Source organism: Amblyomma maculatum, chromosome 1 (assembly GCF_055883805.1).
Source record: "Amblyomma maculatum isolate TAMU_Amacu chromosome 1, ASM5588380v1, whole genome shotgun sequence".
Classification (NCBI taxonomy): Eukaryota; Metazoa; Arthropoda; class Arachnida; order Ixodida; family Ixodidae; genus Amblyomma; species Amblyomma maculatum.
Genome location: NC_139344.1, coordinates 303,778,425 through 303,795,874, shown reverse-complemented (window position 1 = coordinate 303,795,874; position 17,450 = coordinate 303,778,425). Strand labels below are relative to the sequence as shown.

At 46.2% G+C, this 17,450-nt stretch overlaps 1 protein-coding gene across 4 annotated transcripts in view; it reads right to left on the bottom strand.

Moving 5' to 3' along the window:
• The window catches only part of Suv3 (Suv3 RNA helicase), a 75,252-nt gene that overhangs the window by 17,062 nt on the left and 40,740 nt on the right, over positions 1–17,450 (bottom strand). For 3 of the 4 annotated variants that reach the window (XM_084587390.1, XM_084587288.1, XM_084587339.1), the window contains exons 11-12: positions 14,781–14,960; positions 7,295–7,443 (exon numbers count right to left, since the gene is read on the bottom strand). In XM_084587390.1, coding sequence (XP_084443516.1) covers positions 7,295–7,443; positions 14,781–14,960 — 329 coding nt within the window. Of the gene's footprint in view, positions 1–6,228; positions 6,534–7,294; positions 7,444–14,780; positions 14,961–17,450 lie in introns of those variants that run through there. The other variant, XM_084587427.1, reaches the window with a different exon arrangement.

The following is a 17,450-nucleotide window of genomic DNA, read 5'->3' as shown; positions in this document are numbered from 1 at the left end:
TCTGGGAAGCCTGGGCAATATCTGCGGCTGGTGAGGATTGTGTTAGCACGCCTTCTGTTCTCTTATTGAAGAAGAGAAAGAATTTTTTATATCACTGGGAGGACAGTGAAAGATGAAGTGATGTGTACATTGAAGAAGTAAAAAGGTGTGCGGGTATAAATCATTAGTTGCCAGTGCAGCATCGTCATCGTCTATGTATGTCTGTGTGCCTCTTCTATGTTTTGTCATCTATTCAGTTGCGTGTTTCATCATGTCTGACCAAATAGCTCAACTTTATACTGTATTGTATCATTGAAGAGCGTGATAGCTGCAAATGCCATTTGAAATGATCAGTCCTAAAAGCTGGTATCATGATCACAGCTGACCACGTGCTTTCGTTGATTCACAGATGCAAAAATAAACGACTCTCGGGAAAAAAAAAAAAAAAAAAAAACAGCCGTTTCCAAACATCCGCAGCCATCATAGCTTACGCTACGCCGCACGTTCAGCATAACAAGAATAGACAACTCTCGCAAAAAAATCTGCCACTTCTCAATGTTTGCAGCTGCCATAGTTACGCTACGTCCCACGTTCAGCACGATGATAGGATGAACGTCTCTCGCAAAAGAAAAAAAGAAAGAAAAAAAAAAAAAAAAACAACTGCCGCTTCTTAATGTTCACAGCCGCCATAGCTTACGCTACGCCGCATGTTCAGCACGGCGACACAAGATACGCATTGCACGTCACCTGCTGCACACAGAGCGTTCACAACACACACTGGAGAAAGCGTCCGATGTTCTGGCTGCCACGGGTTGAGCTGGCTTGTTGGCGCATACGTAGTGCATGCTGCTGCGAACAAAGACAGGGAAAGAGAGGCGCATCTTCTAGTGCATGGTGCGGAGTTCGATATACGACGCAGCTTTCCTATACCTTTACATGAGATTTTCAAGGGGATAATCCGTGAATTCGATATAACCAAAAATTCGAATTATGCGGGTTCGACTGTATTGATCCATAACCCTGTTGGCTACTTACTGGAATCATTTTTTAAGAGTAAATAAAAATTACTTACTAGAAAATGATTCCAGTAGGCAGTTACCGACTAGCCCAACTCCTGTTGGCTGGCTGAGCCAGAGATTCCAGGGTCATAGATGAAGAAGCAGTCAATGTCATGCACACCTGCTGTGGAAGACGCTGCAGGAAAAATTACCATAGAAGTGCACTGTCAGCACATGTAGCCACACATAGTAAGTTGGTAGCTTTTTGGCCACCGATCTCCTTGGATGCAAAAAATTGCTGCAATCAACGTGATTCTGTTTCGGTGCGCTGGGTGAGCGTCGCCTTAAGGTGGTCATAAGGTCAGGCAAGGAGATCGCAGAATGTCGCGAACAATCACAGCAGCAGTAGGTGGACGACATGGCCAATCAACCGCCAACTGACATGGTGGCGACGGAACAGTGATTTGATGTTGATGAACCAAATCTGACGACCAGCATTTGGAAGCTTGAAGGTACATCATGAAGGGTGCATCTGGGGCAGAGGGCGAAGACAGCAAAGCGCCTGAGGCCCAATTTGTGGCATACAAGAACCAGACATCACTGCCACAAATATGCTTTACCAGGCTCAGGCGGAAACAAGAATGTACGCAGCGAGATGTACATCTTGCAAAGCACCGAATCTGGTCTGCTCGCGCACTATGCGTGAGCTGACGCTTGTCGTCATTGTCTTTGGCCGGACTACCAGCGCATGTGATAGGATGCTACAGTATTTTACATTGCAAGGCATGCTATCGGAATAAAAATGAAACAATGGAAACCATAAAACTAAGGAGATAAATTTTTAAACTTCGGGGACCAAACATAGATTGGAAAAAGCTAGAGAATGTGATTTCCTTTCTTTCTTTTTCTTTTGCGTCGAGTGTGGTTTGACAACCTTAAGGGGCAACAGCGACAATTTTCTGGCCATACCAAGGTAATGGATGAAATACAGTCGAACCCGGATATATCGAACTCGAAGGGGATCGCGAAATAGTTCGATATATCGATAATTCGATATACAGAAATCGGCGTGGGACAGCACTTACGATGCGAAAAAACGATACCGCATTTGTCGCGTAATCAACTCACTCGCATAATGAACCCACCCTTCACTTTTGCACTCGAGAATTTTGAAAAAAAAAAAAAAAAAAGCGTTAAGGCCAGCTCGCTCACATGCAAGCGATTAAGCGATCTCAGCGAGGAGCCGCAGCGACAGAGCAAAAGATTTCCAACTTGTTGGAACTGCGTCTCTCTGCCGTTCGAGCCACCGCGGCAGCTCGAAACAAGGTTTCTGTGTCGCTGCGGCAGAAATCGCAAGCGTTTTCGCTTGCATGTCGCACTCCGTTTGGGTCCTTTCATCCACAGCTCATTTCTTGGCAGTGTGCCAAGATGCTGAGCAGCGATAACGTCGTCGCGGCGTGTTTATCTTTTTATAGCTCCTGCGGCGGCGGGGAGCGAACTTGGCAGACTGCCCGTGATGGCTTGATTGCACAAGCCTGGTTCGATTTATCACGCCGCGCTTGGGGGGCGGGCGTAGTCCACTGCCATCAAATATTGGAAAGCGTGATACAGTAGCTGCAAATGCTGTTTGAAGCGAAAAATGCTAAAACCGGTGTCATGATCGCAGCTGACCGCGTGCTTTCGTTAATTCATACATGCAAGAATAAACGACTCCCGCAAAAAAGAAAAAAAAAAAGCCACTTCGTAACGCCATATCTTACGCTACGCCGCGTACAGCACAACGATAAAAATAGAAGACTCTCGGCGGGGGGGGGGGGGAGATAGATCTGCCGCTTGTTAACTTCCGCAGGCGCGTCAGCCGCTGCGCGCAGAGGGTTCGCAACACACGCTGGGGAAAGCGTCCGACGTTCTGTCTGAAAACGGGCTGAGCTGGCTTGGCGCATGCGTAGCGCGTGCTACTGCGAACGAAGGCCAGGTAAGAGAAAGGAGAGAGATAGCTCGGCAAAAGAATGGGCACACCCTTGCGCTTTGCTCTGTCGCGTTTTTCCCCACTTGTTCCCACCGGTTCTCTCTGGTTCATTCACGCACATGGCTTGCAAACGTCACGTGCTGGCGCGCAGGAAACGATACCTGCAGATGCGCGCGCCTTTGGGGAATGGGCGCGGCGCTGCCCTAGCCGAACTGTCCCCTCTCATTACTTCCACGCGTGGCTTGAAAACGTCACGCGGCAAACGGTCGAGGGTGATGCGATCGTCTTTGGAAAAGGCACACTTTCCACTGCGCGGTGCGGAGTTCGATATATTGAACGACAGGTGAAATTGAGTTCGATATATGCCACGGCTTTCCTATACTTTTACATGGGATTTTCAAGGGGATATTCCGCGAGTTCGATATAACCGAGATTCGATATATCCGGGTTCGACTGTATATTACTGAAGGCTTATTCACCACAGTAGGCGACTTCTGCACAAGCAATAATTAGCAGTCTGGTACAATTCTCAATCCACCACTCAATGTCCCTGATGCCATTGAACTGTGACAGCAAGGCACCTTGTTCAGTTTCAATGAGAATGACTGCCCATTCTCAGAAGACCATGGCAAGCACCCAATTGAGATACTGAGTGCACACAGAGCATCATCACACAGGACTGCCGAAGCAGTATACGATTTAATTCTGCTGTTACAGATGGGCATGGCAGAAGGAGCGAGTGGTCTGGAATGTGGCTAAGTACTCACTAGAATTTCTAAGCCATTTATGAACTCAAACTACTTGATGCATTTCGTGAAACACTGAAAGTGGCTAAATGTTCCCATCTTGATATTGAATGTTCGTTTCCATCTCACTGCTGCATATATTGACGGCTTAGCAGGCATTCCAACCACCTACCACATGTGTTGCGTTTTTGCATAATACAGTAGAATCTCGGTGATACGAACTCGGCTGATACGAATTCATAAAATTCCCCGGCCGAATTGCATTGCGTTCAGTGGGCAAAAAATCGGATGTTCCGAACACTTTTCTTTTTGCTACGGGTGATACGAACTTCGGTATCACGACCGGTCGAGGCCCACGCACACACGCACAGCGAGAAAAGCGTGCGCAGCGGCGCAGCACTGATAGCACGGATCATGCACACGCGCGCGAAAGAAGAAAAAAAATATTACAGCGGGAAAAAACCGGCTTGGAAACCCGCGGCAGCAGCGAAGTTGGCGAGGGAAGGCAACAATATCTTGCCCTCCCCTCCCGCGCTCTCTCCCCTCCCCCCCGCATTTTGTTTTTTTTTTTTTTAGTTGTGCGCACGGCCTTGCGGCCCTCTCCACATTTCTCCGCCGCCCCGCAGGCCACACTCTTCCGCTTTCAGGAGTCTCTGCTGCAGCGGCAACACGTTGCTTCGTTTTCTCGTTTGTTGAGGCTGACACCGCATTGATAGCGCATCGTTTTGTGATCATCTCGGCAACGCGAAAAGGTACATCATACTGCAATGTCACGGAAGAGAAAGGCGCTGACCTTTAAAGACAAATTGGAAATTTTAAATAAGGTGGACAAAGAGCCCAAGAAAAGGCGCACTGACATGGCCAAGGAGCTAGGCCTGCCGCTGTCAACGTCAACGATCGTTGGTCAGCGCGACCTAATTATGCAGAATGTGCAGCACTTCGCGATGAATTCTAAAGAAGCCAAAACTGCCCACCATGTGAAGTTGGAAGAGGTTCTTCTAACGTGGTTCAGATAGGTCACGGCGGCCTGCGTCAACATCGACGGAAAAGTGCTTCGTGAGAAGGCAGCGGACATCGCACTCACACTTGGAATTGGTGACTTTCAGGCCTCCGGTGGATGGATTCACCGGTTCAAGGTGCATCATAATCTTTCCTACAAGACCGTTTGTGGTGAAGGAAAAAAAGTCGACGCCTCCGCCGTGGAAGACTGGATGACAACCACACTGCCGTCTTACATAGCGGGATATGAGGCACGTGATGTTTTTAATGTAGATGAAGCAGGGCTGTTTTATAATCTCCAGCCCGAAAAAAGTTTGTGCTTTAAAGGCGATGCCTGCCGGGGCGGGCAAAAGAGCAAACAACGTATCACAGTTTTGTTTTGTTGCAACGCCGATGGATCGGAAAAGATGCCGCTGACAGTCATTGGCAAATATCAAAAGCCCCGATGCTTTAAGGCAGCCGGTCTATTGCCCTGCGTCTACAAGGCGAACAAAAAAGCATGGATGACGTCTTCTTTGTTTATGGAATTCGTCACGTACCTCGACCGCAAGATGTCTTGCCACAACAGAAAAATAGTTTTGCTGCTGGACCAGTGCACCGCCCATCCAAAACAAATGACACTACAGAGTGTTAAGGTGGTGTTCCTGCCCCCGAACGCAACAAGTCATTTGCAACCACTGGATGCTGGGATTATAAGGAATGTTAAGCACCATTTCAAAGCTTTGTTGGTGTGCCGCCTCCTCGCCAAGATTGAAAGGAAGGACGCGAATCTCCAGATCACTCTTCTCGACGCTGTGCATTTTCTTGCAATTGCCTGGGATCGCGTCGTTCCTACGACCATCGCCAATTGTTTCACGAAGTGTGGGGTTTTCAAATCCGCTGTGGCTACTGCCTCGCAAGTGCCAGACCCGATTCCCATCGATGTCTGGAATCAACTTGACGTCGACTGTTGCGTCGACGATTTCGTCACCGCGAACGACGACCTCGCCACCTGTGATCTCCGCACGGTTGAAGATATTGCGGAGGAAGCGTCATCACAGCCTGGCATTCCATGCAGTGACGAAGATGACGACGACCAAAGCGTTGATGACCCACCGCCGACGGCAGCAGAAACGATGCACGCCATCGATGTTCTGCGGCGCGCCGTGACCGTGACCTCCGAGTCTGTGCGGGAGAAGACAGCGGCCCAATTTTTCAGTTTTCAAAACTCTCTGTTATCAGATCTCGCGGAAAAGAAGGTGCAGAAGAATATACGCGATTTCTTTAAACGAAAATAAATATTTCGTACCTGTTGGAAGGCTTGAAAACGGATTTTGCTCTTTGGTGATACGAAATTTCGGGTGATACGAAAATTTTCGTCTCCCTTTGAATTTCGTATCACCGAGATTCTACTATAATTAGTGCATCCAACAACACCCGTTGCTGCAAGGCTGTTTTCGAGGAGGGACACGGCCACTTCGTGCATGTCAGGATAAGAACCTATTTCTAGGAACAAGACTCGCACAGTCGTCTGCTCCACGACTGTGATGTCATCGAGACAGTGTTGGTCACAAAATTTTTTTATTTGATAGCGAGAGTCGTGAGTGCGTCCTCAACTGCGCTATTTGGCACACATAATATTGATGTTGAGAAGAACTTGTAATACAAAGTGTATTGAAAAATTGCCAGAATCGCCCATTAATTGCGGGATCTTATATTGCTTGCAGGAATCATAAAACAATGCTTTATGAAATTCACAGCTTGTGTGGTACGAGGGTTGCTGCAAAATAGACCAATTTGAAGCAGCTGTGACTGTGACGAGCCTGTAGCCAAAAGCGAATGCAGTACAAAAATAGGCAAATGCTGAAATCAGATAAGGAAGAAAGTTGTAAGCAAACAAAACTGGCGTGTGCATAATTTACGTTTTCTAGAGGGCAAGCGATGACTCAGTGGTTTCGAGTTAGCCGATATTTTGCCTAAGAGAAGGTGGGCAATGACTCGGGATATCAGATTACATATTTTGTGCACAAAGCAAACTTTATAAGTATTTCGTTGTTCCACCAGTCATAAATGTTATTCTGGGCAGTCTTAGAATGCGTTGCGTCAAAATCTAAGACTGCTGTGCGTTTCCCAACCGACCGATGTCCGAAACACTCATGAGCCACTGGTGAAAACTTAATGAGCCCCCTTCACGTTACATTAGCATAACTGATGCACCTGCTACACTATCTGAGGAGTCGGTCATGAATGGCCCAACAGAACAGCAAGTGACGCATAAAAAACACGGCACATTAAAAACATGCAGCGCCTGCTGTGCCGCTTCAGCTAAAGCCTTACAAACAGCAGATGTAGTTTGCAGCATCTGTCAAATTTGTCTGCATCGCAGACAATCCAAGACAGTCTTTCAGCCAGCAAGCAAGCATGTGGTTTTCTTTTTCTGCATCTCTACCAGTGAAACTGCAGGTCTTAATTTTCACCAACAGCAAACTTTTGCGGCTAGTCGGATCGCAGCTGTTGCACCACTGACAACTTGGCGTCCTTCAATTCAAAAATGTGCACGTGATAAACTTTGTGATGTGTCAATGGGTGAGCAAAAGAGATTCAAGTGAATGAAGATCTCTCACCTTAGCCACAGGTAGAGGTCCAGCACATCAAAAACCGCTTCCAGATGGACCAAATCCATGATGGCCTTGGGGACAGCAAAGGGCCACCCAATGTTTCGTCCCAGCCACTGGCAGGTCAGTGGCTCATTGCGGCTGTACTGCCGTGCAAACTGAAAACAGACTTCTTTTGTTTCCAATGACAGATTGTGAGTTATGCAAAAAAATGAACAGTAGACACCTCAGTTTTCTTTAAAAAAAAAAAAAAAAAGATGATGTTTTTATAAAGCATAAGCAAGTCACCAAAAAGTTACGTAAGGTTCAGGAAGTATGAAACTGAGAAAACTGCATTTCAAGACTAAATATCATATGTTATAAGACAATAGTTGGTAGCCTCACTGTAATATTTTCCACAGAAAATCACATGTTCTCATTTTCAAAACTGTCTTCAGATTCTAAATATGTTGACTAAGACTGAAAATGTAGCCTACTTAACAATAACACAGTGAATGCCATTAGGAATTCACACAATTTTTGGGCTTGAAATCTAGCCAAGCCATACATCAAATGTACCTTATCAGCTTAAAGTAGATGGATTGATCAGGGGCATGTGAGGTTAGCTAAGGCAGCGAATGATTCTCATGCCGCAAACCATGCAAGTTTTGGTTACTACCTTCATATGCACCTCTAATAGCAGTTAGTGTTATATTATGACAGCCTGTCAGCAGGGGGCGCTTTTTTTTTTTTACATGTATTAACAGATGTGCTGTGGCCGGCATAGCATAGTCAGTCAGGCGCCTGCACTGAACAACTGGCATTGTTGCGTCATTCCTTTGGATGTCGCAACTGGCGATGAGGGTGGGACCCGGTGGCAAAATGGTTTAGTGAGCGGCACGGCAAGAACAAGTGAAGATGGCCACCGGAAAGCTGGAACCACTCGACTCGGACACGACCGAGTGGGTGGAGTACCAGGAGTGCGCTCAGCTGTACATCGCTGCCAACAAAGTCACTGAAGAAAAGCAGAAAGTGGTATTCCTGACATCCTGCGGGCCGACAACATATTCACTGCTGAGAAGCTTGCTTGCGCCTATGAAGCCTGCGGATGCGATACTCATGGCAATTTTAGCAGTTTTGAGCTCCCATTTCAAGCCGAAGGTGTCCAAAGTCATCACAAGTTTCAAATTTTTCTCAAGGTGGAGGCAGGAAAGTGGTATCTCTGTCAGACGAGCAGATTTAATGAGATTCTAATCTAATGTCATTCCATTGCATCGAATGCCATCCAGTTTCTTTCGGTGCCACACAGTAAAATATTACAACTTACAACTTTAAAAAGTTCAGAAATAAATGCACAGAGAGAAGCTGCAACCAAAGAACACAAAACCCAAAATGAATGTGAGTCACTGGCATGACTGGACCGCTGCTGCGACCGAGAGTAATGGCGTTCCACGAGAGCCTGCAGTGCGGTCAATTATACATATAACAGTTTTTAAAACAAAACTCCAGAAATATAATTTTTAACTTACACTGTGCGCAGAGTATTTCATCGCGCTGCTTGTTTCTGCTGCGTATCTGGCGTCGAGAGTATACATTCGGTTTGAGATCGAATGCGAATGAGTTCTCAAAACTCATTTGATGGCGCATGTCATTAAACTTTCTCGTTTAACAGGCGAATAATGGCATTACATGCTAATGTCATTCGATTCAAATGACGTTAAATTTGCTCGTGTGGGTATGAGTTTGCCAACGACTATATTGTGGCACTAAACAGGCTTGTGGATGACTGCAATTTTGGATGGGCGTCGCGCGATCGCATGATGGGGGTCAGATTTTCTGCTGTATTAATGATGCAGGAATGCAGGCATGCGTCCTGGAAGCTGCAAATTTAACCTTGCATTCCGCCAAGAAGTTGGTGACTACCATTGAAGAAGCGAGGAAAGATGCAAACGTATTTTGCACACAAGCAGTATCGGCAAGCATGATAAGGACAGCCAATTTCGTGGAACGAGCGCCGAGAAGAGTTGGGGCTCGGTAACGGGGTTGCGTGTGGGGGCGAACACTCGGTGACGCTGTGCCAGCACAGTACTAGTGTTTGCTTCAAGTGTGGGCAGCAAGGACACCTTGCAAAGGTCTGCAGCGTCCTGGAGGTGGGCCACAGAAATCAGCTGAGACCGCGCTAAGTGGCACAACAGTCGGACGGATGCTGCTTACAACATGTGGACGATACAAGCGGCCAGATCAGCCCATGCAAGTCCTCGTTAATAGTGATGGAATTGGACATCAAAGCTAGGGTCTCCATCATAGGTGAGGATAAGTTCAACATCATGTTTCCTGGAGCAAAGAGTACTCTGACATCAAATGGAAAAGTTATTCAGGGCAACGCTGCCACTGTTTATCACGAAAGGGCCATGTCCGACTCTGCTGGGAAGAGACTGGATGTATACCATATCAAAAACCGAAAGAGCTTAATGCAGTCAGCTCCGTGACAAGCCTCGTCAAGGAATTTGTAGGTGTTTTCTCGGAGTCGCTTGGTACGTTAAAAGGCGTACAGGCCAACATTTCACTACATGAAGGGACCAGTTTACTAAAGTGAGGCAGGCAGAGATGGAAGCGGGCTCGAGCATTTTGAAGCAGCTCAGGGAGTAGTTATAATGCCATTTTGGAGCAGCTTTGGAGCAATTATGCATGAGTTTTGGAGCATGTTTCCAGGGTGAAATGCTAATTTCAGTTTTCCATTCCTGAAATACAAAATCCCTACTTTTTATGCAACATTCAGTGCTTTTGCAGACTATGCACACAAGACAAATGGCCAAAACATGTAACAATGTTTAAAACAACACAGGCTGACCATCTGGAGCAGACTTGCAGAAACGCTATTTTGCCTTGATAGAATCAAAAGTGGGGTCAATGCACTCAAGCAGTGCCACTAATGGGCACATTTATACTCTCCTTTTTCCTGTAATTGCCAAGCGCTGTTCCCGAGCCTTTTCATCCACACGTATCATGTATTTGCTTAAGCAATGCTGGGATTTCAGTTTTAACGGCAATAGGCCCTGTATGGTTTTCCAACACCCCTGGGAAGTGTTCTAGGCACATCACCTTATAACACTTGGCTTTTGTCTGGCCTAGGCTTGATGTGACTGTCATTGACCAGGCTCAATGGTGAAGTACCTGTTGTTAAAGCTAGAAAAGCTTGTGCACGTTTTGCTGCCGAACAAGTTTCCTAACAGTTCATACCACACTAACGTGGTAATTAGCACTACCTGCTTCACTTGCTGCTCTCGATTCTCTCTTCACCGGTGATTCAAACACCTGAAATAATGTGCTATGCACATGCACAGAGCATTTTTTCACAATTACCTCTAATTGCTTGTGGGTCCTATTAAATTCACTTGCAAACAAATATTAAATTATGCTCCACACTTCCCTAGCTTGTGAAAATTTTGCTTGTATTAAGCACAGTGCAAGGTGTGTTATAACTCTGCCACCAGTGCCATCATTATTATGTCGGAGCAGTTTTGGAGCAATAGGAGAAGGATGGTGCAGGGAAACCAGAGTGTAGCAATTGGTGCAGCGCTTCCACTATTTGCACTCGGAGACACAATGCATGCAAAGGCATCGCATGTCCTGTCCAGGGCCGCACACCTGTAGTCAAACAAGTACATAATTTTAAGGTCATCATTAACCCAGTAATGTTCAGCGGATTCCCAGAATTGAAGAACCTGTGTATCAACAAGTAAAGTTGGAACCAATCAATACGCTGAAGGGTCCAATTCACCAGGCTTCCGTTCGGCGTAGTGTCAGTGCAAAACAGACAACTTGCTGGGTGATCTGCCACACGCTGCTGTTTACTTGGGACGACATTTTGGTGATAGGATGGAGCGATGAGGATCACTGGAAGAATGTGTGCAGTGTCCTTGAGCTCCTCCAGGAAGCAGGACTCCGCCTGACACTGGCTAAGTGCAGTTGAGTACTTGGGCCACACAATTACAAACAAAGGCCTGCAGCCAAGCCCTAAGAACATTGAAGCGGTCCTTTTGGCTCCGACACCACAAGACGTCAAAATGCTCCAAAGCTACATTGCCCTCGTTAACTTCTACAGGAAATTCATTCCCCAGTTTTCAGCAGTGCTTCACTCGCTCAATCACCTGCTGAGTCCAGGCACACCGTGGGAGCCAGCTCAGGCATTACTGGCGTCAGCATCGACGTTGGCACATTTTGATCCGGGGAAGGCTACACAGAGGGAAGCAGCAAGAGTGGAGCGACCAATAGTGAGTCGCGAAGCCTGGCCTCGGCGGAGAGGAACTACACTCAGCTAGACAAAGAGGCACTCGCTATTGTATTCGGAGTTACATACTTCACCTTTGGGGTCGCAGATTTGAAGCCGCTGTTGGGTCTCTTGGAAGCAGACCAGAGTCATGTTCTCTGCGTGTCTTTCTCTAGGCATTGTTCTTGTCGGGATACAACTATGTCTTGAGGTATAAGCCTGGTGGACCTCACGCGAATGGCCTCATTCGGCTGCCAGTGAGTGAGGCTAACATTGAACGCCCTCCAGAAGTTGTTACCCGGGGGTGCTATTGGCAGCAGCCACTAACAAAGATCCGTGTTTGCTACAGTTGCGAGAAGCTTTGTGGATAGCTAGAGTGAGCCTTGAAAAACACGTCCAGAGTGACTGCATCTTATTAGAGAACAAAGTGGTAACCCCTGCATCGCTACAGGCTCAAGTACTGCATCTTCCACACGAAAGTCATCCTGCAATTTCAAAAGTGAAAGCGGTTGCCTGCAGCCATGTTTCGTGGCCGGGACTGGATAGAGACATTATGGCAGCGGTCCAGGCATGCCATGTTTTATCAGGAAAACCAGCGGATGCCTAGGCCAGTGCCTGTTTGCACATAGCCTTTTCCTGGGAGGCTGTGGTCGCGTTTGCATGTGGATTTCGCAGGTCCGATGAGGAATGTGTGTTTGTTCATCATGGTGGACGCATTTTCCAAATGGATAGAGGTCTATCTAGTGACAACTCCATCCGCAGCAGCAACTATCCAGAGCCTGAGACAGATATCTTTGCTGGTGAAGGCTTGCCAGATGTCGTGTCGGACAACGGCCCGCGCGTGCCAGGAGGTATTTTTGCAGAAGAACGGCATCCAACAGATACTGGTGCCAACATATCAGCCAGAGTCCAATGGCGCATCAGAGCGGGCAGTGCCGACCATCAAGCAGAAACTGAAGAAGGCCGGGAGATGTTCGCACCCAACTGGCTAGAATCCTACTGACATACAGGACACCACATGAGGCAACTGGCTGCTGTCCTGCTGAGCTTCTACTGGACAGGAAATTGAAAACTGCCCTCGACTTACTTTGCCTGGACAATCAAAAGGCAGTGAAGCAGCTGCACAAAAATATTCACAGAAACCAGGTATCAGTCAAGGAGCCAGCAGAACAGGCCAAGTTTGGGGGCCAGCAAGTCTGACCAAGGGTTCGCAGCAGTGCCGAGACTGTTGACAAGGCACCATGAGCTTGCATGGCCAATTCAATAGATAATCAAGGACCACCGCATGCGGCTCTTCCGAGCACTCTGGCTGATAAAGTGGGTCGACAATAACAACCTGACACTAAGGCTGCAGCTTTTGCTCGAGACATCGCCTCAGGCTATTCTGACAAGTACAGGAACACACCGCCCGAGCATTGAGCCGCATCGGGGAGTACCGGACATCCCTTCGTCGCAGTGGCCGAAGAAGGGATAATTGTCAGGTTGATATGTTTAGTTGTTTATTCATGAGCTTTATTGTGTGTGTCCCTCTTCTATAAAGAGAGGAGGTACGTAATATCATGACAACCTGCTGACAGGGGGCGCTTTTTAATGGGTATTAATAAACATGCTGCAGCCGGCCTAGTCATTCGTGCGCCTGCACTGAACAGCTGACATTGCTGCATCATTCCTTTGGACATTTAGGTGCATTTTTTTAAGGAACTGAAAACAATTTAGAGAAACATAGCTAAGCAAGCTTGGCAATAAAAAAAGCCTAAGAATCACATGTTTACGCTACATTTACACAGCAGGTAAAGCTGATATTCGCATAAAACTCAAGTCCAAGAATGGCGTGAGAACCCAAAGAAATCAGCTCAAAGTTTAGCTGTCTCAAGGACAATTTAGCGGATGATGAACGCGCGTCTCGTGCCCTGAGAGAAGTTATTTTCCAGACCTGCCTGATTATTCGGACTTTGCCACGGCATCATCACACATAGAGCCAATGTATAACACAGACCAAAATTTCGGATGTTTGAAACTTTTCTCGTTCAATTTGCCGGACTTTTTCTCTCTATAGCTGGTCAAGAGCTACAAAAAAAATGCCCCAACGTCGCTGCCATTTTATTTTTCTGCAACACTGCATGCATTCCATATGCATCCCTCTGCCCCATGGAGGATGAACCAGTAAGCGCGCTTTGCTGTATATAAAAAGCATTACCAGTTTGATAAGTAACTATTTCCACTCTGCCATAAAGATTTTTTGACATAAAGGCCTGCAAAGTAAGGAAGACTGTTTCTTGGGCTGATTTTGAGAAATTTTATAAAAACATCTATACCACCTAGAAAAGCAAAAACAACTGAATACAAATAAAAACATGCATATATTTAGTCAAAGTATTTTGAGCTACCTAGCTTTACTATATTTTGTGTAAACCATAATCAAAGTTGGTCAAAACAGCAGAGAAGATAAGCACGCTCTTCATCCAATATTAATTCCCTGTACCTAGAAAAAAATTTTGGCAGCAAAACCAATTGCAGACCTCTTCTTTCCAGGCAACAATATATAAAATTTTAAAATAAATTTATAAGGTCAACCGGCCATCCTTTGTTTGATTTTATTCCCCCATATGTTTTGTGCTTCGCTTTTCAGCGCTTATAGAATGCTCAATATTTCAAGCATATAACAAAATGAAAGATTAATACACAAGTAGTTAAAAGCCGCACATGCAATCTGCTGTAGATGATGCTTTTCTCACGGTATAGTACTGATTTATAATTCACCTTTCAGTTTCAATGGAATCTGTCGACATACAAGCACGCTCAACTAGATGATGGAGGCCGGCCCATTGAAAACAGCCTTCCAGTGTTTTTCATTTAATTAGAAAATCACTAATCGAGGATAGATGAAATTGTACGATCGCCACTGAGTGCATTTCAGTTGTTTTCACCTCTTAATGTGCTTCAATGGCAAAAAAATGAATCACGAGCAGCAAAAGTACAAACTGTGGTCATCAATCAGCATGAAAAATGAGTGCCTAGATGAGAACTAGGCACTTACATACGTGCGCGCAGCTCAAGAGCAATAATGCCCTGGATTAGGGGGCGCCTGGCATTTCCATTGCATCTGCAACTAAATCCCTTCTAAAAAAAGGAGCTGTTCATAACTGATGCTAATATATGCTTGTCAATACTAAAGGTGTTTTTATTTCATTCAACCATTTGTAAACTTTTTTCTCACTGGCGTGCAATAGGAAAGGAATGACCTACTTTGAGGAACATGCTGCACACAAACGGCATCTTCTGGTTGATGGGCGAGCAGCAGAAGACGTATCGTGCCCGCAGTGGCAGGGGCACGTGCTGAATCATGTCAGCCAGAAACTTGAATCCCTCGAGGTTGCACATGAAGTATGATGAGGCATCCACTTTGCACAGACTGACAAAAATGTCCTGGAACAGAGGCATGCCAATACAAGTGGGCTCTTAAGCTTGTTAGAAGGCAGGTTCACTTTACGTCACGTGAAAACGTCCTAGTGCGTCAGCAATGTGTCAGGTTGCTGTCAGTGAAACATTCCCCCCAAAATAGGCACTACCATATGCATTTTATTAGTCGCCGACCAATGTTTCGGACGGCGTTCCGAATAATCCAACAGTCTGAAAAATATCTTTCCTGAGAAAAATCTGCTTTAAAAATCACTAACTTCTCCACTCCCCACATTTACGCAGATGAGAGCTATAGCCTAGTGTGATCTGGCCCATACTGAAGGTGGTGTGTGTAGTGGTGCCTTCCATTTAGAATATTCTTCACTGAGATGCAGCTCATGCTATGAGCGAATGCACGTGCAAACCAATAACATTCAGTTTCCATGGTTAACAACAGTAGTGAGGATGGTGAGACAAAACGAGAGAGACTTCGTGAATGACCCCCCCTCGCTATTCACCACGGGCGGCGGCGTCCAAGCGAGCCGCAGCGGACAGTGCTCACATTCCATTTTAAGTCCGATTGCAGTCTTTGTAGGCTACTGTGACGACAACGAGCGTTCCCTTGCTGCCCCTGCCTCAAATGGCAGTGATGAACAAAGAGCTTAGCTAGTCCATCCAAATAACTTTGCTTCGCCTAGCAAGACTGGTTGTTCGCGTCTGTCATGGCAAGACAGTCGGAACAAATACAGTGCATAAAAAGGACAACCACAGAAGAGGACAACACTATTCTGTGATTGCGCTGTCTTTGTTCAGAGTATGATTCATCTCCACAGCATTGCTGGCACCACATTCGGTTCGAAAAATTGACCTTTTGGACAGATGGAAAAATTGAAGAGCACTGCAAAATCTGCATCGGAGTAATGCGAAATCACAGATGCTGCGGTTGGTTGCTTCTAATTGCTTAATTCAATTCTTGTTTGCGCATTTTAGTCTTTGGTACTTTCAAATTCCGCGCTAATCCCTTCCTATGCCATTTTTCGGCTCTACTTCCGGTTGCGTGACGTCACATCCTCTACCTCACATTAATTAACTTCTTGTTTACCCATTTTTGTCATTGGTACTTTCAAATTGTGCCAATCCCTTCCTATACTCATCCTTGACGTCATATCCACATCCTTGACGTCATATCCACTACGGCAGCCCTTTCTCTCTTTCCGCTTTCACTCCCACCTTCATCCCTTCCCTTACGGTGCAGTTCAGGTGTCCACAGAACAATGTGGCAGATACTGCGCCTTTCCTTTGAATCAGTTATTCTAATTAAAAACCTAATTAACCTATTGGCCTAATTATTTTTCGAACGCAACATTACCTCACCCTCTATCGATTGACACCACTCAATAAGCTCTATCACTTTTCAATTACTCACAACTGCCGCGGACACGATTTTGCACACATGTGCTGCGGACAGAAATCTGTGAACATAGCAAAGTATAATGCTTTCGCATTAAAAACTTTATTGTCCGACGGATACAGGGGAGTAGCGTACAGGTCACCCTCTGCCTAGACAACGGCCGTTAGCCCTTGAGCTTCGGCGGCGTCTTTGGCCAGTTGGATAAGTTGCAGTCGAGTCTCCAGGTCGGAGCTGAACCATAGTATCTCCCAGTGTTCAGAATCTTTAATGAATAGACTCACTTGTGAAGCTTGAGCACAATTCCAGATCATATGATTAGATCGGCCCTATCATTACATTTTTTTGCATTTGAGTATTGCCCTTTGTAATAGCAGCTACGTAATTCTAACAAGGAAGTAATTACTTATTGACATCCCCCCAAGTGCAGCCATACAGATTTCGCAGAAACTTCGTAGTTGAAGAAACATTCGTTCTGATCCGGGGATCGAACCTGGCACCACCGCCTTTCCGGGGCAGTCGCTCTACCGACTGAGCTAACCAGGATGCCTAGCAGAACAGATGGTAGGGCGAGAGCGAATTGATCTATAACTCAAAGTAGGAATGGTGTTGGTCAAATATTTAGGGGGTCAGCCCAGTCGGTAGAGCGATTGCCCCAGAAAGGCGGTGGTGCCGGGTTCGATCCCCGGATCCGGACAAATTTTTCCTAACCTACGAAGTTTCTGAGAAAGCTGTATAGCTTTCCTTTGCAGCCGTATGGCTGCGCTTGGGTAGATGTCGATGAGTAATTACTCCCTTATTAGAAATCTACTCCACCTCGGGGGATTCTCTTAAATATCTGACTAAGCTACATCATTGGGAGTTTGGAAATGAGTTGATTTGGAGTCGTCTCCAAACCGATGCCTGATGTTTAGTAAGCCCGCGGGTGGGTACTTCAGTCTGGCAAGCCTGTAGTGCTGCAGGATACCTCTGTACTTGACTAGCTTGTCCTTGTTCGTGACCAGCTCTGAAAGTAAGGCCGCTTAGTTCCCAAAGAGGAAGGCGTGAGCAGGTGTCCATACTATGCGGCCTACAAATCTGGATGTTACGTAGAATTGGATCTACCTGTG